This window comes from Elephantulus edwardii, unplaced genomic scaffold (genome assembly GCF_000299155.1).
Source record: "Elephantulus edwardii isolate Elephantulus edwardi_28Jun2011 unplaced genomic scaffold, EleEdw1.0 scaffold00310, whole genome shotgun sequence".
NCBI lineage: Eukaryota > Metazoa > Chordata > Mammalia > Macroscelidea > Macroscelididae > Elephantulus > Elephantulus edwardii.
Window position 1 is genome coordinate 1,482,845 of NW_006400060.1, and position 23,649 is coordinate 1,506,493.

At 41.7% G+C, this 23,649-nt stretch overlaps 1 protein-coding gene and 2 pseudogenes across 1 annotated transcript in view; 2 read left to right on the forward strand and 1 right to left on the reverse strand.

The window, feature by feature from the left end:
• LOC102845819 (transmembrane protein 35-like) overlaps positions 1 to 3,181 on the forward strand; it is a 17,527-nt gene extending 14,346 nt beyond the window's left edge. Inside the window, exon 2 of the mRNA XM_006901144.1 lies at positions 2,463 to 3,181. Within this exon, the coding sequence (XP_006901206.1) occupies positions 2,463 to 2,846 (384 nt within the window). The 3' untranslated portion in view covers positions 2,847 to 3,181. The remainder of the gene's footprint in view (positions 1 to 2,462) is intronic.
• A 1,878-nt stretch (positions 3,182 to 5,059) lies between these two features.
• On the forward strand, positions 5,060 to 6,105 carry LOC102859002 (annotated as a pseudogene).
• An 11,055-nt stretch (positions 6,106 to 17,160) lies between these two features.
• Positions 17,161 to 18,435, reverse strand: LOC102859403 (annotated as a pseudogene).
• Positions 18,436 to 23,649: the final 5,214 nt, after the last annotated feature.

Sequence of the window (23,649 nt, forward strand, 5' to 3'; positions counted from 1 at the left end):
TTTTTCAATTGGATTATTCTCCTTTATCTTGTTGTGGTGCTCGAGTATTTTATAAATTCTAGATATAAGTCCCTTGTCTGACATGTCATTACCAAAAACTTTTTCCCAGTCTGTGGCTTCCCTTTTTACCCTGTTAGAGAAGTTTCTGGATGCGCATAGGGATTTGATTCTTAGAAGATTGCTACAGATTCAAAACTCTTTCATGACTTCTTTCTTTCAGTGTCCACATCCAACAAAATACTGCATTCTATTACTGATTTTGCATTTAAAGTATCCTTAACACTGTCCCTTTCCCTTCATCCTCACAGAGAATACTCTAGTCAGGTCTCTCTACTGGTTTCCTTGTGTCTAGGCTTGCCTCTCTCAATCCATCTTCCTCATCCTTTCCAGAGTAATCTTTCTAAAAAGCAAGTTTATTATGTTGCTCCCTTTCCCTTGTTTAGAAGATCAAGTCCAGCTTCATGGCACAAAATATGTAGCTCTCTGTAATGTGATTTATATCTCCATCTCCTGTCTAATACTTCCCAACTTATACTGAGCTGTGACAGTACTCAAGACATCAGCCTGTTTTGTGCTTCAGGACCTTTGCTCACCCAACTGCTTCTGCCTGCAATGTCCTTCCCTTTTATGTTTATCTTGCAAATACCTACTTAACTTTGTGGATTCCACTGTAGCTTTTCTCAGCCTTTTATCTAGGGAGATTTTACTATATTCCTTCTTTATTTTTTTTTCATTTTATTTTTGTGTGAGTGTACCGTCAAATCGGATCTGACTGGTACAGGAGGAGATTGTCCCTCCTTTCCCGGCAGAGCATCTGGTGGATTCGAACTGTGCGCCTCTGGGATTGTAATTGCAGCTCCTTGCCACTAGGCCACCAGAGCTCCCCTACTATATTCCTTCTAACGTGTCTCCACTTGTACCAACTACATAGTTTGTCTAGCACCCAAAACACTTTTTTGCCCTTATTTAAATATATATCATTCCCTTCATAAACTTCAAGCTTCAGGAAAACAGAGCCTTTTGAATGATTGGCATCCATATCTAGAGGTCCTAGTACAGTAGCTGCCACTTAATAAATAGTAGATGAATGAATGGATACTTAATGAAAACAAAGCAGTGGAACAACTCAACAAGATTTGTTCTCATCATTTGCTTCAGTTTACAATTTGAAATTGTGAAAAAAAAATTATTAAATGCAGTATAATTCTTTGACCTATGTGTCCCTTTGGACTTCCATTAGACCTTATGTTTTTGAATTGTGGTGTGAAAGAAGAGTATTGAACACTCATTTACTTTGAGCATATTTTCAGAATGAACCAGTCCTTGGAGAAAGACATCATACTGGCAAAAGCAGATGGTCAGTGAAAGAAAAGAGGACCTTCAATGAAATGGATTGATAGAGTGACTACCACAATGGACTTGAGCATGACAGAGATCTTGAGGATGGCACAGGATAGGGCAAAGTTCAAATCTGTTGTTCATAGGGTTGTTATGAATTATATAGTCAACTTAATGACACCTAACATTATATAACACTCACCACACTACCTTATAATGTTATTTACATATCTGTTTCCCCTACTAGACCAAGAACTTCTTGACCCAGTCTTATTAATTTTTGTATCTCCAATGCATAACACAGAGTAGGTATTCAATAACTATATAATGAATTAAAATGAATACACTTAGATCAGGCTAACGAGGGTAATGTTTTTAAAAGGTCTAGGGATTTACCTCAATGAATATGAGAATGATTTCATCTTACTATATAAAAAAATACAAAGGGCTACCATTTGCACATTTCTTTTTTGTATTTGCTTAGCAAACACTTAAATATTTTTAAATTAGATTATATAAACTTCAGCTCAGTTCTTTTCTGAAGTATCATAAATTACAAAATAGGGAAGCCCAAATTAGTGAGACTGTGCCTATTTATTGTGGTTGATATTCATATGTACCCAGGCTTGGACAAGGCAGGGAGTTGTAGTGGCCTAGTCTATGGGGAGTTGTGCTGCTAACTGAAAGGCTATGCCTCTCTAATGGTTTAAATTCACCAGCAGCTCTGTGGGAGATAGGTGATCTCTTCCCATGCAATTCACAGCCTCAGAAACCCAAGGAGGGTAAGTGGGTTCTGACTCTACAGTTTTCAGACAAGACCGGCACTGGAAAACATTGATATAACTCACATAAGTATTATTGGTCCAGTGAATTTTCTTGTAAATGCCCTAGAGTTGTTTATGATAACTAGAATATTTTTAAAAGTCACAGTTATCTCAGCAGATTGCTTTCTTTTCTTTTAATTCCAAAGCATTTCTTTAGGAGACACAGTAAAGGGATGTGAACACCCTTGGCAGGTTAAAAAGGAAATGATGAGGAGGAAAAGACCATTGCTTGTGTTTTCTTCATTCTGTTGTTCAAATTATGGTTAACGCAGTGATTTTCTTATGGTATTTCCACTCTAGAAACGAGCTTACAAGAGCTATGTGCGAGCCCTTCCTCTACTGAAGAAAATGGGTATCAATTCCATTCTTCTCAGAAAAAGCATTGGAGCTCTCGAGGTGGCCTGTGGCATCGTCATGACCCTTGTGCCTGGGCGTCCCAAAGATGTGGCTAACTTCTTCCTACTTTTACTGGTGTTGGCGGTGCTCTTTTTCCACCAGCTGGTTGGTGATCCTCTCAAACGCTATGCACATGCTCTGGTGTTTGGAATCTTGCTCACCTGCCGCCTGCTGATTGCCCGCAAACCTGAAGATCGATCTTCTGAGAAGAAACCCTTGCTGGGGAATGCTGAGGAGCAGCCCTCCTTATATGAGAAGGCTCCTCAGGGCAAAGTGAAGGTATCCTAGGGAAATGAAAGTACAGAAAATGGACCTTTCCAGGCAGTTGCCTCCATGACACCCAGGAAGATGTCAATGTGTTTCTAACTTGATGTATCTATCTTGGGGGAAAGGGGAAAATATAATCTGCAAGTTAATGATCCTATTGGTTTGTGTACGTCTACCATAAAATGATTTCTCCACATAGACATATGTACACCACCTTTAATCACTCTGGGGCAACTCTCACATCTTGCTGCATGTAAATGTATATGGCTACTATTGAAGTGTATTTGTGAGGTGAACTCCAGCAACCATGTGACTGTAAAATGATGTGTGGGCATATGTATTTAACAACTGTGTATACACACATGCAAATGAGAAGGCTCTGATCTTGAACTAATCCAACACAGGTATCCTTCCCTTTAAAGATTTATTCCAGCGAAGGCAGAGTAAAACAAATCGCCTATAAAGAGAACTTATGTCTGGTGTAAAATAAGTGATACATTCCCAGGGAGGGAAAAATCCTTCAGTAGATTATGCCTAAAATGTAAACTGGCCATTTTAAGGGGGGGGGGGAAATCCTTCAACCTGAAACACTGAGCTATATGTAAAATGAATTGAGCTCTACATCAAATTGTTTAAATCTTTACTACTTTATAGTGAATTTAATTAAAACACAGTCAATATAGTCTTATTCTAGTGATAAAGAGGTTTTGCCTTTTCTTTGTCCAAGTCAAGCTAAAATCCTTTTACTTTACAGTTTGAAATTGAAGTGGTAAACTTGTTATTAAGCTTCTTCCCCAGCCCCGCCCTCTCCAAGCCAAAAACTGCCTCAATTCCACCATTCTAAGCAGCTAACTAGGATCTGACAGCTGTCTCACTGTTGCGGTTGAGAGAGAAGGGGTTAGCTGTGCTAGAAGTCTGTAAATCTCAATCCCTAGCTGTTCTCTGGAGTCATCTGAAATTTGATAGAGGAGCCAGATGCAGTGTTTTCTTGACAAAAAGGTTCACTATTCCTATTGATTCTTTCTCTTCCCAAGTGTAAGAGAGTTCCCAATCAGCCCCAGGGTTGTATACCTCTTTATCATTCTAGTGAATGGAGTTCTGCTGGGGGAAGGACATTTGGTAAGGGTTAATTAGTTAGCAGTATGGATATTTGCTTTCTTCATTACATACTGCTATTTTTCCTTGTTAGATGTTTGATGGTTTTAATATTATTGTGCCAGGGATAGGGAAAGGGGTGGGAGGGCCTGTATGTGGGGAGAGTACAATGTCATTGTTCTTGGTAATTGATACTTCTTTGTCTTATTTCCCTCATTCTTTCAAAATAAATTTTTGAAATTTGGAGGAAAGTGTCTGGACAAATACTGAAAATCTGAAAGAGTAATAATAGATTCAGGAGGTCTCTCTCTTCATTTTTTTAAGGCTGAGATAGTGTAAAATAGGGGGCAGGGATAATTACCTGGTAGGAAGTTGGACTGCACATGGTTCAAATCTAATCAGTAGCTGTTCCTCAGGAGAAAGATGGCAATCAACTCCTGAACAATTTATAGCCTCTGAAAACCACGAGTGTCATCTATAAGTTGGAATCAACAGGCTGACAATGAGTGAGAGTAATACTAATAAGGTTGTCAACTTTCCAATTTTATTGCAATTGTTTGCAATTTGGTGATGTTAGTATATAAGACAAAAAAGCCAAAGATCTATGATTCCAAAACAACTTCTGGGTTTGAAGAGCTCTGTTTCATTAGGTAAGGTAGAGAAATGATTTTAGAAAAAATTACAAGTACGTTAAGGTAAACCACTCTCTCACTATGTGTCTGTCCTCAGAGTGACATGAGTTAAACTTACAATGCCACAAACGTGTCATGTTAGGCAAGTTATTTCACTATTTAGGGTACCAGTTTCATCATCTATAAAAAAAGGAGAAGGTTATAACCTTAAAATCCTTTCTAATTTACATGTCTTTGAGTTCAAAATTGTTGTTATTGTTAAGTGCCCTCGAGTTGCAGGCGACTCATAGTGACCCTATGAAGGAGAGTCCTCGACGCTTCAAAATTATTAGAGGTGTGAAGAATGACTTGAGAAAATTTGTCTTACTAGTTTAGAAAGAACAGTTATTATTGATGTATTTGAAGAACCAACATAGCCTCAATCTTCACGCATGATTAAATGAGTATATGAAAGTGCTCTGCAAACCATATAAATGTAAGATGTAAACAGTCATTTCTAGGGCCAAGATGGCGGCGGCGGCGGGTGCAATGCGCGGGCGGTGCTGGGTCCGCGGGGCGCGGGGCTGCCGGGCGCGAGGGCCCGGGGGCTGCTGTGCGGGGCGCGGCCCGGCCCGCTCCCGCTCAGGACGCCTCAGGCAGCGGCGCTGTCGTCGAGGGCCGGCCAGTCGCGGGGCCGGAAGGTGCTGCTGTCCGCGCTGGGTATGCTGGCGGCGGGCGGGGCCGGCCTGGCCGTGGCTCTGCACTCCGCCGTCAGCGCCACCGACCTGGAGCTGCACCCTCCCACCTCCCCCCCACCTATCCCTGGTCGCACCGTGGCCTGCTCTCCTCGCTGGACCACACCAGCATCCGGAGAGGTTTCCAGGTGTATAAGCAGGTGTGCTCCTCCTGCCACAGCATGGACTACCTGGCCTACCGCCACCTGGTGGGCGTTTGCTACACAGAGGAGGAGGCCAAGGCCCTGGCTGAGGAGGTGGAGGTACAGGACGGCCCCAACGAGGACGGGGAGATGTTCATGCGGCCAGGAAAGCTGTCAGACTACTTTCCCCAATCCTGAGGCTGCTCGAGCTGCCAACAATGGGGCTTTGCCCCCTGACCTCAGTTACATTGTGCGAGCCAGGCATGGCGGCGAGGACTACGTGTTTTCCCTGCTGACCGGCTACTGTGAGCCACCCACTGGGGTGTCACTGCGAGAAGGCCTCTACTTCAACCCCTACTTCCCTGGCCAGGCCATTGGCATGGCCCCCCCAATATACAATGAGGTGCTGGAGTTTGATGATGGCACTCCAGCCACCATGTCCCAAGTGGCCAAGGATGTGTGCACCTTCCTGCGCTGGGCGTCTGAGCCAGAACACGACCATCGCAAGCGCATGGGGCTCAAGATGATGATGATGATGGGCTTACTGCTGCCCCTGGTGTATGCTATGAAGCGGCACAAGTGGTCAGTCCTGAAGAGCTGGAAACTGGCATATCGGCCACCCAAGTTACCCTGCCCAACACTGGCTGCTGTTCACCTCAACAGGCCTCCTGCCTGGGAGCTCTCCTGGGCCTGGTGAGACCTTGGCTAGACCACCCACCCAGACGCTTCCGTCTCTGAGGCGAGAGGGCAGGGGCAGACCAGGTTCTAGCCCCATTTCCTCCTTCCGCTCCATCATGGGAATAAATTAAATTTCTAAACAACAACAACAAAAAAACAGTCATTTCTATGATACATTTTTTCCAATACATAAATTTAATTTCTGGTTCATCATAAAAACCCAAGGAAATGACAATATAAGATTTTTTTTTTCAGAGTGGTAATTTTATGTGCATATAGGAAGATTTGGCTTCTAAAAATAAGTGGCTCAAAGTGGACTAGCTGAAATAGAAACCTTTGCATTCACTCAAAACAATATAATAATATCTGATTGTTTCATGATTTAATAAACATTTTCAAATTGGAGAAACACCAGTTTCCCTACATGTAGAAAATGAAGATAAAGAACATTGACAGCATTAAAGATTTCACCAATATGCAGTTTTTCCTTAATGTATACATTACATTTCGATAGTCACCAAATAATTAATAGTTACTAGTTTAACATTTAGAAGTGCTGAACATTTTACCCTTTGTCCATTGAAGGGAACATTGAAGTGGTAAGGAGCTGTGCTGCCAATCCGAAGGCACATGGTTCAAATCCACCAAATACTCTTCAGGAGAAAGATGGACAGTTGCCTCACATTCGGTTAATTGCCTCTGAAAACCTGCTGGAGGGTCAGGTACCTAACAGTAACAACTGGTGGCACAGTGGTTAAAGTACCCAACTGCTAACCAAAAGGTAGGTGGTTTGAACCCATAGGCCAATTTGCAGCAGAAAGTTGTGGCAGGCTATTTTCTATAGAGATTTTCAGTCTTGGAAACCCTCAGGACAGGTCTTTGAGCGTTACAATTTCCCTGTGAATCTGAATCTACTGTCCAGCAGGGGGATTTTGCCACTGTGAATCCTCTTACAATTCAACTCAAGGAACAAGTCTTTTTATTATTATTACTATTATTAAATTACAAGTTAAATTCACTGCCAAAACACCCCACCACTAAAAATCATGAGATGATAGGTTTATTGTCAACCCTTTTCTAAGGTGTTCCTAATTCAGGGTAAGATGAGGTTCATAGGGTCAATCACTAAGGGTCTTTAGCGACTGGATTACATCAAACAACCCTTTTCTGAATAACCTATGGACTGACAAGAGACCAAACAAATAGGTCTTGGAGAAGGTGTAATTAGGGTGCTTCTTGGAGGTGAAGATGGCAAAGTTTAGTCTCACATACTTTGAATATGTTAAGAGGTGCAAGTCCTTGGAAAAGGACATCATGTTTGGAAAGGGAGAAGGTGAGTAAAAGCATAAGACCCTCAGGGAGGTAGATTGACATGGTGATTGTAAATGGACTCAAGTATGTAAGAGATGGTGGGAATGGTGCAAGATAGGACAAGGTTCAGATGTGTTCATAGAGTCCTTGTTAGTTGAATTTGACTGGATGGCACCTAATAAAAATCCTGTTCTGAACTTCCCATGGATTGCCAAAAGAACAGAGAACTCTGTCTTGGAAAGAATGCAAACAACCAGGATGCTCCTTAGAGACAAGGATGGTGAAGTGACATCATTCTGGGAAAGGTAGACGATCAGAAAAAGAGAGGAAGACTCTCAGCAATGATTGTAAAAACATACTCAAGCATAACAGAGATCAGGAGGATGGCATAAAGAAAGTACAAAGTTCATGGGTCACTAACATGGTAGTCAACTTGATGGCACACAACAACAACAATACAATCATTTTCTACTTTAAAAAGAGGATTTAAAAACCTATAGAACAATTTCTGATATGGGTGGGTAGGGGGAGAAGGTTAAATCCCTGTGCACATAAAAAACTTTCTCCAGTAGAGGAAAAAGATATCCCACTGATTTTGGAAAAAAACATTTGGCAATGGCATTTCAGATAAAGGTCTCATAACCAAAGTTTATAGAATACTACAGTGCCACCACAAGAAAAAGACTGGCAACCCAAAACAAAAAGGGCAAAAGACTCCACAAATGAGGACATTCGGATAGCCAAGAAACATGAGGAAATGTTCAAAATTATTAGCAATCAGGGAGATGCAAAGCAAAACAAGAATGAGATAAAATTTTACTCCAATTTTACTATAACAAAGTTCAAAAAATTGAAAATAATTGTTGGAGAGGATGTGGAACTCTTATGCATTGCTGATGGGATTATAAAATGGTACAACCATTCTGGAAGGCAGTTTGGCGTTTCCTCAAAAAGCTGAATACAGAAATCCCATATGACCCAGCTATTCTACTACTAGGAATATATCCCAAGGAAATCAGAACTGAGATATGAATGGAGATTTGTACACCTATGTTCATAGCAAGATTATTCACAATAGCAAGAAAATGGAAACAGCCCAAATGCCCATAAACAAACTAATGGATTGAGAAATTGTGATACATTAATACAATGGAATAAGATGCAGCACAAAGGAATAATGATTTTGTAAAATACTATACAACTTGGAAGGAACTAGAGAACATTATTGTTGAGTGAAATAGTCACATAAATATTGCATAAGATCATTATTATGAAAACAGGAGGATATCTGAGCAAGTTATGTATACACCTTCAAAAGGGAAAGGAAAAAAGGAAAGGAAGGAGGCAGAAAAAGGAGTAGGGCAGGGGGAAATCACTGGGATAACAGAAGTTAGTGGGTGAAGTGATGGGTACAACAATGGGAAAGGTTTAAAGGGGCTTGAAAAAAAATGGGGTGATGACAGGTATGAGTAGTGGTAATTACATAAAATATAATGTATATGAATGACTGTATAAAACACAAAGTCTATGTACAAAGCACAATGTATACAAATGATTATATGTAGTAGTTGTTGTTGTTGTTAAGTGCCTTCGAGTTGCAGGCGAGAGTCCTCGACGCTTCGGTGCCTTTCATCCTCTCTCCAGGTTCATAGGGTTTCCGGAGGCAAGCTATTATGGAAGTGGACGCCACTCCTCCTTCCACACTTGTTTAATCGGGAGAGGAACAATTTTTTTTTTAAGGATTAAACCGATTTATTCAGAAGTTTCAGGGGAAGAGCCAAAGAGGCAGGGAAAATGAGGTTCAATGATCGTGGTCTGGCCAGCATCTCCCACACCTTGGAGACTCTGAACAGAGTGCAAGAAAAAGGTTGTTTTTGAAAACAAACTTTAGTAGTTTAGACCAGGTCTTTTTTAATGGTTAATTTTTGGTTGGGGGGATAAGGAAAGTCCCTTAAAAAGAAAAGCATGTTGTTGTTGTTGTTGTTTTTATGTGCCGTCGAGTCGCTTGTGACTCACAGCGACCCTATGTACAACAGCCCTAAACCCTGCTCTGTCCTGTGCCAATAGCACTGTCTCCGATACACCCATCCCAATTACCCCAGTCACTAAATCAATCCACCTCATAGAGGGCCTTCCCCTCCTGTGCTGTCTGTCCCTCCACCCTACCAAGCATGATGTCCCTCTCCAAGGACCAATCCCTCCTTACAACATGTCCAAAGTATGTTAGACGGAGACTCAGAATTCTTGCTTCCAAGGAGCCGTCCGGTTTGGCCCTTTCCAGGATGAATCTGTTAGTTTTCCTAGCAGTCCATGGTATCCTCAATACTCTTCTCCAGCACCACAGCTCAAAGGCATCAATTCTCCTTCTATCCTCCTTAGTCATTGTCCAACTCTCTGATGCATAACAAGTGATTGCAAAGACCATGGCCTCTATCCGATGCATCTTAATCTCCAGAGAGACACCATTGCTCTTCAGTACTTTGGAGAGGTCCCTAACAGCAGACTTTCCCATGGCAATACGTCTTTTAATTTCCTGGCTACTGGTGCCGAGAGTGTTGACTGGAGCCAAGCAAACTAAAGCTGTGAACAATCTCAATCTCTTCACCATCCATCCTGATGCTGCCAATTGGCCCAGTGGTGAGAATCTTTGTCTTCTTGACATTGAGCCTCAATCCATATTGGAGGCTGCAGTCCTTAACCCTCTTCAGCAAGCGCTTCAGGTCCTCCTCAGTTTCAGCAAGCAGGGTTGTGTCATCTGCATAACGCAGATTGTTGGTAGATCTTCCACCAATCTTGACCCCACATTCCTCATAGAGCCCAGCCTCCCAGGTAATCTTTTCTGCATACAGGTTGAAAAGGTATGGAGACAGGACACATCCCTGGCGTACAACTTTCCCAGTTTTGTACCATGCAGTGTTTCCTTGCTCTGTTCTGACGACTGCCTCTTGGTTTAAGTATAGGTTTCTCATTAGCACCATAAAGTGTTCTGGGATTCCCATTCTTCTCAGCCACAGTTTGTTATGATCTATGCAGTCAAACGCCTTTGCATAGTCAATGAAACACAGATAGACATTCCTCTGGTATTCCCTGCTTTCAGCCAAGGTCCATCTAACATTAGCTACAATATCCCTCGTACCACGACCCCTTCTAAGCCCAGCCTGGACTTCCTGGCAGTTCTCTGCTGATGTGCTGTTCCAGTCGTTTTTGGATAATCTTCAGCAGAATCTTGCCTGCATGTGAAATTAATGATATTTTTCTACAGTTTCCACACTCTGTTGGGTCACCCTTTTCTTGGAATGGGAACAAATATAGATCTCTTCCAGTCAGTTGGCCAAGTGGTTGTTCTCCAGATTTCTTGGCACAACTTGGTGAGCACATCCAGGGCAGCATCTCTTAGCTGAAATATGTCAATTGGTATACCATCTATTCTTGGGCCTTAATTTTTGCTATTTCCTTCAAAGCAGCTTGAACTTCTTCCTTCATCACCATAGGCTCTTGCTCATATGTTGTTTCATGAAATTCTTCTGTGTCTGCCAATTCCTTTGGATACAGTGACTCAGTATATTCTTTCCATCTTCTTTTAATGCTTCCTGGATCATTTAATCTTCTGCCTAAAGCATCCTTGATTATAGCAACTTAAAGTTTGAATTTGTTCTTCAGTTCCTTGAGCTTAAGAAATGCTGAGCGAGTTTGGTCCTTTTGATTTTCTGACTCCAACTCCTTGCACATTTCATGGTAATATTTTACTTTGTCAGTAATATTTTACTTTCTTTGCAGTATGTTGTTAGGAAACTAATATTAAAAAACCACACACACACACACACCCAAAACCCACAAAAACCAAACCTCGTAAAATGTGTATATGTATCCAAGTGAGGTAGGGTAAGAACAAAGGGGTGAGGATAGGCAGGGGGTAATCTTAGAGTCGCACAATTTGATGGGTAGAGTGATGGTTGGGTAGGGGAAATGGGAAAGATCTGCTGTGAAAAACAATGTATAAGAGCTTTGTAAATAAGCCAGTATAAAATAAAAAATTTATTAACAAAATGTGTGCTATTATTTTTCTTTCACACTCTCTAAGATTACAGACATTTACCCATATACAGTTTTGCAGATAGCTTATAGGTACGTTTAGACCCTCAACATGTCAGTGAAAGTTATTAAATTTCTGTCTTTCTTATGATTCTGACTCTAATAAATCTAGTTGGAACCAACCCATAGCCGACCCTCCGGTGGGTTTTCAGAGGCAGTTAATCACAGGGAAGGAGATTGTCCATCCTTCTCATGTGGAGCAACTGGTGGATTCAAAACTGCCTACTTTGGAATTGCAGTGCAGCTTCTTTCACTAGGCCGTTAGCCTTGTTTTAGCTGGTTTCTTTAATGTTAAGTTATTCTCTATGGTCATTGCCTGCTAATAACACAACATCTGATTTAGGAAAAGTTCTAAGCAATCCTTTTACTATACCCATTCTTGGTAAGAAGAGGGATGATTCAACTGTTATTTCTTTACAATTCTTGTCTTTACACAAAGAAAGCCTCTGAGGTCATGGATGAACTAAACCCCAAATCCATTATTGCCATTGAGTCGATTTTGACTCAAAGTGACCCTGAAGGACCAAGGAGAACTGGCCCATACAGTTTCCGAGACTGAACAGAGAAAGAAAATACCAAACGCTTTAAAATCAGAAAAGTTATGTGTCAGGGCTGTATCTCTACCCCATTCCTATTCAATCTGTATGCTGAGAAGATTTGCTCAGATTCAAAGAGCTGGACTTTAGGAAGAAGAGAGTGGCATCAGAATTGAAGGAAGCCATGCAGATGGCCCAACCTCTCTTGCTGAAAGCCAAGAAAACTTGAAAAGCTTGCTGCAGAAGATCAACGTTTACATCCTTCAATATGGATTACATTTCAACATCAAAAAGACAAAAATCTGTTCTTGAAAACAATGTATTCAAATTTTGTAAATTAGTATTAAAAAAAGAAGACAAATATCCTCATCACTGGGCTTATGGGCAATGTTGCAGTTGTCAATGATTTAATCTTGCATGGATACACAATCCCTTGGTATCATCAATCAAGAAATCAAAAGATGTGTTACACTTGGGGGGGTGGAATTCACTGTCAATAACCTTTCCAAAGTGATAAAGAGCAATGATGTCAGTTAAAAGACTAAGGTGTGCCATGTTCAAGGCACAGACTTTTAAATTACTATGCATCTGAGAGCTAGACAATGAATAAGGACGACAGAAGAATCAATGCCCTTTAGTTGGTGGTGTTGGAGAATACTGTGGTATTTGCTGCAAAAGGTTAAAAACTATAGCCTTCAGTATGGATTGAAGCTCAACATAAAAAAAAAAAAATAAAGAACCTCACCACTGGATTAATAGGCAACATCATGATAGACAGGGAAGAGACTGAGATTTTTAAAGCTCCAGCTTGCTTGGCTTCACAATCAACATTCTTGGTACCAGTAGCCAGGAAATCAAAAGACAAATTGCATTGTAAAGATCTGTTGTCAGGATCCTCTCCAGAGTACTGAAGAGCAACAATATCAGTCTAGAGACTAAGGTGCACCTGATCCAGGCCATGGTCTTCGAAATTACTTGCTATGCATGAGAGAGCTGGACACGGGCTAAGGATGACAGAATAAGAATTGATGCCTTTGAGTTTTGGTGCTGGAGAAGACTATTGAATGTACCATGGACTGCTAGGACAACAAACTGGTTCAGGCTGGAGGAGGTGAAACCAGCCTGCTTCTTGGAGGCAAGGATTTTGAAGCTCTGTCTGACATACTTTGTGTTAGGGTTGCAGAGCTGCTCTCCCTCTCTTTCCCACAATAGCCATCAAAATGAACCACAGGAAGCAGCAACTGTGGCTCTTTTTGTCTTTGCTGGGGCTGCAAAACTATTCTACTTCCTTTCCCAAGAATACCTATCTACAACCCAAGGTCTGCTCCCTTATCTTGTAAAAAACAGTTGCAAATATCTCCTCTCCCAATTCCCCGCTCTAACTTTAAGTAAGCAGCTGGTCTCTAGAGTCAGCCAGGCAATTTCTCCTCAATAAACTGTCTTGGCACGTACTGGGTTCTGTCCTTCCTTGGCGACCTTACACTTTGGGCATGTTGCAAGGAGGGACCAGTCCTCGGAGAGTGGAATCATTCTTGAAAGGGTAGAGTGACAGCACAGGAGAGGAAGACCCTGGATGAGATGGATAGACTCAGTGACTGGGTTAATGTGGGTAGGTGTGTCAGAGACAGGTTGGCACAGGATAGAGCAGGTTTCAGAGCTGTTGTACGTACACAAGGTCGCTGCGATTGATGGCACATAACACCACCAACCAACAGAACAAGGAAAAATGTCTTGGAGAAAGCGCAACCAAGTGCTCCTTAGAGCTATGGACGGTGAAAATTTGTTTCACATACTTTGGGTATGTTGTTAGGAGGGGCCAGTCCTTGGAAATGGACATAATTCAGGGAAAGTGGGAGGGTTCGCGAAAGAGGAAAGACGAAATGGATTGAATGTAAAAATGGCTAAATTATATCAGATATGAGGATGGCGCCAAATAAAGCAAGGTTTGTTGTTCATACAAGTCGTCTTCACAGCATCTAACAACAATAAATCTTTTATGGAAGCTGACTGCATCCTCTTTCTATCCTCAGCGCAGACCTTTCGTAAAACAGAACACTTCAATATGACTGCGCTTCTGTGGCTCCTAGGGTGGGAAGAAGCCGATTTAAGTTTGCAGCTTCATATTTGCCTACAGCTGGAAAATCCTGGCAGGCCAATCTCGACAAAATGATTGTTGTAATTTATCATGTTACTTTTAAGAATCCAGTTACTAATTGTACCAGCTTACGTAAAAGCAAGAAAGCGAATATTAAGAATGGAAATACCAGCCAATCAGCTGACTCCAGCTGCAATGACCCGGGTACCTGGAGCGCTGGGCTGAGGATGGCAGAGCCAGTCGCACTCTGAATTTGAGTTTACGTCAGTATTGGCGCGTCGGTCGCCAGGCGCCAAAGAGCTCTAGCCCAACCAATCAGGCTTCAGTAGAGCGTGCCGGCGCCTTGGGGCCTGCCGGATCTCTGGAAAGGCGCGCATGCGTGGGGTGGGGCATGCGCGTTTGAATTGGTGAGGCGGCTTTTAAGGAGCTCGGCTACTGTGGAGTCCAAGAGAGTGCTAGGTAAGGTACCTTGAAACAGAGAAAATGAGATTCTGTTTGAGAACGAAGTGACTCCCCTAATTTCTGCATGGGAGGCTATCCTGAAAGGTGTCGCTGGAGTCAGTTTCTCAGAGGACAGATCTTTAAAAAATAAATACTTGGGAAGCTATGGATGGTTCAGAGGAAGGGATCAATAGCTGCTCGCCATTCTTGCTGTAGTCCCTTAGGAATCGACTTGGAACCTGGGCACTCCACCTGCATTGAACAAACGTATTGTTTAGCTGCTCTGACTTATCTGTTCTAAGGTGGGATTGTTGTGAGTCAGAACTGACCCATAGCTGACCCTTCACCGGGTTTTCAGGGGCAATAAATCGCAAGGAAGGAGATTGTCCATTGTTCTCCCGCAGAGCTCTAGAAGGCATGAAATTGCCGTTTTGGCAGCTCAGCCTCTTAGCAACTGTAATTCCGACCGTTCTCCCAGTTTTTCCTAAACCAAGACCTTAGAACTCATTCTTGATTCCTTGCTTTTATTATGTCTGACCCTACCTCCTTCCAAAATACGCCTTGAATTCATTAATTTACCCCCACTACACCTTAAGCCTGGTGACCTAGTAGTAAGCAGCTGCGCTGAGATCCCCAAAGCACACGTTTGGAATCCACCAATTGTTTTGTGGGAGAACGATGGGCAGTCTCCTCTGGTGCTATTAACTGCTTATGAAAACCCGCCAGAGGGTCAGATATGGGTGATTCCTAGTTCACACTTAAAAAAATCCAGACTCCTTACTCTGACTTGCAAGTTACTAGCTACTTTTCTTTTTTATTATTATTAATTTTAATGAACGTTTACAGAGACTTTGTATTTCCATTCATTCATTGTTGCATTTTTCTCCCTGTCCACCCCTCCCCCCAGTTCCCTCTTCTCTTTGAAAAGTAAAATTCTTTCATTGTTATACAATCCCCCTGCCCACCCCCACCCCCCACTCTACTATGCCTGACTACTTTTCTTACTTCATATCCCACTCCCCTTTATCCTTTTTCATGCCAGTCTCTTGGAACTTGGTGTTGCTGCTGTTTTTGTGACATGGAAATCTTTTCCCTGTTTTTCTAGCTCCGTGAATACTGTTGTACCAGATTTTCATATGCTCGGATCCTTGCCATTCAAATCTCAGCTTGAAGGATAGCTCAGAGAGAATTTCTCTGACCACTTATTTCCAAGTAGTCCATCTGTGTTGGCCGCCCCCCCCCCACGACCCTACCCTGTCTCTGTCATTTCACCGTCTTTCCTAATGTGCCTTTGTGAGATCAGAGATCTTGAGTATTTTAATATTTTCATCCCTGGTATCTAGAAATGTACTTGGCATATAGTTCATGTAATTATTGAATAAGAGAATAAATGGTATTGTTTCTGCCCAGAGAATCTCTGCTTTGGCCTTATTTGGCTTTTAAACTATGCCATTTTAACTTGTTTGGTGGGATCGAGTAGACTATGACTCATAGTGACTGTTATATTGACTTAGCATTGACAAAGTGAGGAGCACAAAGTTTAAAAGTGAAATCAAGAAAGAGTGAAGGAGTAAAACAGGATTATTTTTAGGTTCTCTTATGAAGCCATTTTAATGATCAATTTACTGTTGCCTGTACTCTTGTTTTTTCTTCCTATAAGATAGCCTGTTGATAAATTATTACTATAGATAGTTGCTTATTTCCCTTTAGGTTAAGAGCTTTCTGAGTCAGCCTATAGATTTTGTTACCTAGATTGTTTCTTTTTTCCATAAAGTGCAAGCAGACATTTATTTAAATCTGTCCCTACCCCAGAAACCACCTTCCAAACTAGCCAAGTACCAAGGGGATAAGCAGGCACTGGAAGAATGGTCCTGGCCCTTCTGCTGTATGGTGTGGCGCTCCAAACACCAGAGCGGCCTGTAAACTCCTTAAACTCCTTTGTGTGGTTCTCTGTGAGGTAGTGCCATATGGAGAGAGCTTCTCTGGAAGGAACCAGTGTGGGAGTCCAGTCCCTGGAGCGGGAGGGGCAGTCTGAGCAAAAGATAGATGGGTGGTTCTGGCTTGTAGGTGGAGTTCAAGTTCATTTGAAGCACAGGGTGACTGAAGTGCCAAAAGGGCCCACGGACCAGAGAGAAGGGAATGACCATCTTGTAGGCTCTCCCAGGCCAGGCGTCAGCAGGCTGAGGAGAGAGGGCCAGGAATGGCTGTAAAGTCATGGAGAAGATGCCCCAGCAGAGCAGCTACTGCTAGACCCAAAAGAAAACGAGGCTAGGAGGCCCTCATTTAAGGAGCGGGCATGTGAGGCATGTCCTTCACAGTGGGGATAATGGCCATCAGGAGGGGACACCCTTGTTGTCAAGGTGCAAGCAGTGGGGGCTATGATCTGAGAGGTGCCACGTGGCGGGTGGGGAAGTTGGCTGGGGACCTGGAAAGACAGGGCTGAGCCCTTTCCAGGCTTCCCACCCTGTCCACTGCTTCAGACCCCTGGTCTCAGTCCCTCTCAGCTCCAGTAACAAGGGTGGAGGCGCTGGGCCCTGGCCAGCCTTAGCCCAGAAGGATGAGGACATGACGGTACTAGGTGGTCGGGGAGAGAGGACAGCTACCATCGTGTTTTATTTTGTGGGGACTGATCCTCCCGAGTTCTTGCTGTCTTTGACTGGGGTGGCCATTTGGTGGCTGTGGTCAGGGTACGTGTCTTTTGCATGTAGGATCGAGTTGGCACTGCCCATCACCTAGCTGTTGGCAGTGACCCTCAGGAGGATAATGTTGTAGGTACAGTTGGATGGGCCTTTGTGCATGAGGGCCATCTTAGTGGGCTGATACATGCTGTTCACCAGCTGGCCATTTAGTCACTGTACGATGACACAAGCTTCTTGGCTGAGGTGGGCTTGTCCATGGAAAATGCCTTGTTCTCCACAAACATACTCTGGCCCCTCTGCTCTTTGAGGATGGTCTTGCAGCATGGGGTACAGGTCCTCCTGGTACTTCTGCTCTTGGCTGGGCTTGGTCAGCTGGGAGAGCTCAGGTATGACATAGAAGAGAAGCAAGTCCCAGGCATAGACGATGAGGGTAATGACCAGTGTTGGGTCATTCCAGGTAGGACCGTGTGCTGCTTGTTGACATAGGTGTACATGATGATCCACACTACCCAGATGGCGATGGAGGTGGTCATGGTGAGCAGCACAAAGTCCCGGGCTTGAAGCGGCCACACAGGGTGAGCCAGGCCCTTGTGAAGACCCCCAGCAACAGCAGCAGCATGATGTAGATGAGTGCCATGACAAAGTCCATGTTGGCAATAGTACAGGGTGAGGGCACCACCCAGTCAGTACTGCTATTGGCCAGGGGGCTACCGTCACAACCTCCCTGCACTAGAGTGGTGAGCCACACTCTTTGTTGATGACCACCTCCACCAGGGTCAACAGCAAGGCCACAGTGTTGATCACCTAGCCCTAGGGCTGTGATTCTTTGGGGCCAAGAAGTTGAGAGTCATGAGGCCGGAGAAGCAGGTTGTGAACAGCTCTCCAAAGAGGAACCACAGGGAGGCATAGGTGAAGTAGAGTTTCCTCATGCAGGCAAACACCAGGCAGAAGAGGCCCAAGATCCCCAGCAGGAAGAACACCTGAGTCCCCAGAAGGTTGCACTTCTTGATGTCCTGCACAAAAGGGAGGCTGGCCACAAGGATGATTGTGAGGACAAATGTGATGATGATACCTGCTCAGGCTACTGCCTCCAAGACAATGCCCTGGGTCTCAGAGCAGTCAAACAGTTTGTAGTGGAGGAGGTTGAAGTCTGGGCCACAGCCTGGTGGGACACTGTGCTGGGTCTGCACCCTTGAGAAAAAGAAGAGACATAGCAAGACTTGGTGGGTGGTCATACTGGCTCTCAGGTCAGGCTCCTGCTGGGTCCTCTCTTTTGATCTGCCCTACTGTGGTAGCTTGCATGTTGCTGTGATGCTAGAAGCTAGAAGCTATGCTATTTCAGTTATCAGCAGGGTCTTCCATGGTGGGCAGGTTTAAGTGGAACTGGGACACACCACATAGGAGCCAACTCCAGCTGTAGGCAGGGTGCGCAGGGGTGGGAAGGACTCAGGTATATGCACTTGGCCTAGCTCAAGCTCTGGTGCAGGGCCACTCCCCAAATTCCTTTGAGCTGCTGCACCCCCCACTCTCGCTTACTGGAACCTTGTGCCTATATTGTTGTTAGTTGATTTTGTGCATGTTGTATGGTAGGTATTATAGTAAGTGCTGGTAATAGAGCCAGAGATGTCTTCTGTTTTGGGGGAAAAAAATCCAGTAACTTGACACTTGTTTCTCTATAGAACGTATGCAGTGATGTCAGCTAAAAAAAGATTTAGGAAATCACAGGAACAAGGGAGACCATCAGGAGATAGTTTGCCAGAAGAAATAAACACACCACGCTTCTCAACAAGAATCCCGAAGCATCGACAAACCAATCCAGACAATGACAGCGAATATGTAGAAGACTCTGTGCTAGTAGCAGTGAGATACTTTGAGAAAGGTAATAGTAATTATTTTTCTTATGAAAATCTTCTATAAAAATATTTTAGAATTTGATGGTTTTTTAAAAATGAAAGCATTCATTCATTCATTCATACTTTTGTTTAATAGGCATTTATTTAGCATTTACTACATACCAGTATTCTGTAGACACAATAGTAAAGCAAAAATCTGTTTCCCAAACTGTCTGATCACTGCAATAATGCAAGAATCTTTGAAAGATATTGATCCCTGGAAGCCACTCCTAGACATTCTCATTTTATTGGTATGTGATGCAGCCAAGGTATAGAGTTTTTTAAAATGTTCCCTGGATCATTCCAATGTTCAGCAAAGTTTAGAAAAACCACTGTCTTAGTACTGAAACAGTTTATAATCTGAGCCAATTATTTTAATTAGTAGTTTAAAACTTAAAAAAAATTATTGTGCTTTTTGTGAACGTTTTCAGCAAATTTGATTCCCAGTGTCAGAGCAACATCACAGCATCTGCTTAGATAAAAGCAAAAGGTGTTTATTGAGTGGAGACAGTATGGATCAGGAAACATCCTTTATTCCAGAGCGCAAATAACCACTCTAATGGACAACATAATAGGGTTACATTCTTATATGGTTGGAGCAGGAACTAAAGATTATAAAATTCATAATTGACTGAAAGACCAACAGGAGAGTTAAAAATGGAGAATAACACAAGTGGGATTACATTACTGGTCAATATGCCATTTGGTTTATTGCATAGTAGTCCTAGGACTGTGACAGGAAAGTTTTTCTGGTAACCCATTAGTAAAATTGCTTCCTTAATCATGTCTGGTTCTGGGAGTCCATTGCAAAGATCTGTCTGTGATACTATGCATCAAGATTCTTCATATATAAGCCATCACGTCTTTATCTATTTGATGATAATTTTAAAAAAATCCATCAAGACACAAACTAAAACCTGTTGAGAATAGATTGTGATATCGTACATTTGCCAGACCTCTGCCAGGCTTGAAACAAGGTTAAAGGAACTACCCTTTAGAAAAACAGATATTAAAAAATTCACACATTCTAGACTCATGTCAAAACTTGATGGAGTTAAGGCTCTGCTTTCATTTTGCTTTATTTACACACAGCAAGTGCCTCTGGTTTTAAACTCTCATCTGCCATTCAACAATTCATTCACAAATTATTCTGTCAAATCAGTTACAATTCCTATAGTATGTCATCACTCCCACAATTTCCACCCCACCCTCCTGTTTTTAGCCATTCCATTTCCCTGACCCTTCTTGGATTCTCATGTTTCCTTTTGTGTAAATGTTAACCATTTGGTTTTATATAGTTAACTGTTTAAGGGAGCCCATTCTTCATGAATGTTACTATTAATTTTATATGCCAGTTTATTTTTTGGCTTTAAGGTTACCCCCAGGAGTGGCCTAAATTCCAGGTTAAAAGAATGTCTTAGCTTGGCACAAAAGTCTCAGGGATTCCTCTAACCTCTGTAAGTTCAGTAAATCTTTTTTCTTCTTTTTTATGAATCTCAGTTTTGTTCTATAGTTTTCTCCCTTTCTGATAAGGACCTTCTATTGTGTTTCTGTTCAGGACAGTTTTAGTTGTGGTTGATTGAGTATTGTGTTGTAGTTGTTGAATACCAGCAAATTTGAACCAACCTATAGCTGGCCCTCTAGTGGGTTTTCAAAGGCAATAAATCACATACATGGGAGGAGATTACCCATCCTTTTCCCATGGAGCAGCTGGTGGATTCAAACTGTGTATCTTGGGATTGGAGCACAGCTTCTTAATAGTAGATCACCAGAGCTCTTGTTTATTAATTTATTCCTTAATTCTGTCGTTTCCTTTGCTCTCTAGTCAGGGAAAGACCAATACTTGTACCTTAAATGTCTTACCAAATTTTAAGACCCCTCCCATGCTACTTATTTTTAGATATTTAGTTAGTTTAGAAATTAAGTTATGTCCATTGACCCAGTTTTCCTGTGAGTTTAAAGCTTTGATGCTGGGATATGATTCTATTTTCCTTATTAAAGGCGCCATTAGAGTTAAATATTCTAGAGTTTAAAGAATTTTAGGGTTTTTTTTGTTCCTATATAAAGCTGTTCCTTTATTATATCCCGACTATTAATATTTAATATTATTTTCTTTTTTTAGGTCCTTTTAAAACTTTAAAGAATAAAAATGTAACCATAGAGAAACACTTGAAAGCTGTGAAACTTGTGGCTTGGAGGAGTGGTTTGGATCCAGAAAAAATTGGTATTCTATTAAATGTGGCACTCAGTGGTAAATTTGGTATGTAGAAGAGATACATTTGTTATTAGTTTGCTATTTTGCCTCCTAGATTTAATGATCTTGTTCATTGTAGTTAGTTGCAGTTTTGCATTTTTATTTTACTATTCTCTTCGTAAAACTAACTGATAAAAATTATAAAATGATGTTCAGACTACCTTATAAGCTAAAGTCTGTGCCACTTGTCACATATCTTTATAAATAAAGTTAGTCGAAATACTTTTTCTTTTGTGCAAATGCTTTCTTTTCTAAATTCTTGGGGTGGGAGGGATATTTAGAGTCTTATAAAGAAATGGCTAATGCCTTATCAGTGTTCTTTTTACTTGAAAAGAACCTCTTTTACCTTCTCTGATCCAAACTCATATTTAAAGTGTATTTTAGACCCTGAACATCCTCAGTTTAAAGGTGAGGAAACTTGAGGGTCAAGAGACTTGCTTAATGTGAAATCTCTGGAAGTGAAACTCAGATCTATTTCCCATTCTAGTGTTTATACAGCATTGTAATGCTATCATTTTTCCCTACATTTTTTATTAAGTTATCAAAACTGTATGCTTTTTATACTATTTCCTAGTCCTTGCATCTTAGGTTCCTTTGGGTATACTCCATCATATTTGTATGTATCTATTTTAAATAAACATAGCATTACTAACCATTCAATTTGGGACTCTCAAATACTTGATTTCTCTACTTTCTCCTGATTGTTGTTGTTGAGTACCTTCCAGTAGGAACCAACCCACAGCTGACCCTCCAGCAGGTTTTCAGTGGCAGTAAATTACACCTGAGGAGATTGCCCAACTTTCTTTTTTATTTTTATTTTTTATTATTAATTTCAATGAAAATTTACAGTGACTTTGGATTTCTATTCATTCATTCATTCATTGTTGCACTTTTCTCCCCACCAACCCCTCACCGCAGTATACTCTCCTCTTTGAAAAGTAAAAGAAAATATTTTACAATCCCTCTCCCCAGGTTCCTCTCCACTTATGCAGCCTTCGTTCTGGACTTCTGTCATGACAATAATAACTAATCACATATCCCTTTTAAACAATTTTCTCCCTCCTCTGTTTCAGTGCAGTATACATTATTTATCCCATCTTTCTCAGTCTCACCCCAAACCCGATGTTAGTCCTGTTTTACAACAGTGGCACCATGCAGTATTTGTCCTTTTGTGACTGAGACACTTCACTCAGCATAATGTCCTCCAAGGTCACCCATTTTGAATAATATTTCATGAGTTCCTTGTTTTTCAATGCAGCATAGTATTGCATTGTGTGAATATACCACAGCTTCTCTATCCATTCATTTGTTGATGGGCACTTAGGTTGTTTCCAACTCCTTGCTATTGTGAACAAAGCCGCAATAAACATGGGTGTGCATATATCTGCTTGGATGGCAGTTATGGTCTCTTTGGGGTATATTCCCAGTAGTGGAATTGCTGGGTCATTGGTATCTCTATTTGCAAATTTTTGAGAAAGCACCATACCGCCTTCCATAGTGGTTGCACCATTTTACACTCCCACCAACAGTGAATAAGGGTTCCAGTTTCTCCACAACCTCGCCAGCATTTGTTGCTTGCTGTTCTGTTAAATTTTGCTGTTCTTACTGAGGTGAGATGATATTTCATAGTTGTTTTGCCCATCTTTCTTCTGTGGAATTTGAACGGCGTACCTTTGTGTTGGTAGTGCAGTTCTTTACCACTAAGCCACCAGAGCTCCCCTTTGCCTGATTAGTTCTTTGGTTTTCTTAGAAAGTAAAATTTTACCTTCTTGAAACTTAAAAGCTCGTTGCCGTTGAGTCAGAAGTAACTCATAATTGATCCTTCAGGGAGTATCTGAGATTGTAAGTCATGTGGGAGGAGATTGCCCATCTTTCTCTGACAGAGCTGCTTGTGTATTTGAACTTCTAAAGGGGTTCAGTCTTTAACCTGATAATTTTTTTTTCAATTAAGATTTAATTGCATTTTAACTTAACCTAATATAATCAATTTTTGCTCTTGTGGATGCTTTCAGATTAATGGTTCTAATATCTTCCAGGAATCTGGGTTTAATTGATCATTGCCTGTCAAGACAAAATTTATAGCTCATAAATGAATGGTCAGAGGTATTCTTCTAGGTTGTCAGTTGTTTCAAAATTATATGCATGATACATTGGAAATTTGTATATAAAAATTTAATGAACAATTACTAGCATTCTAGTTGAACATTTTTTCTGTTACACTGAGATTTTCTCAGGTCAAATATGGCTTCTTTAATTGCATTTATAACCTTCCCTTATTGCTGTGTCCTCTAGCAATACTAGCT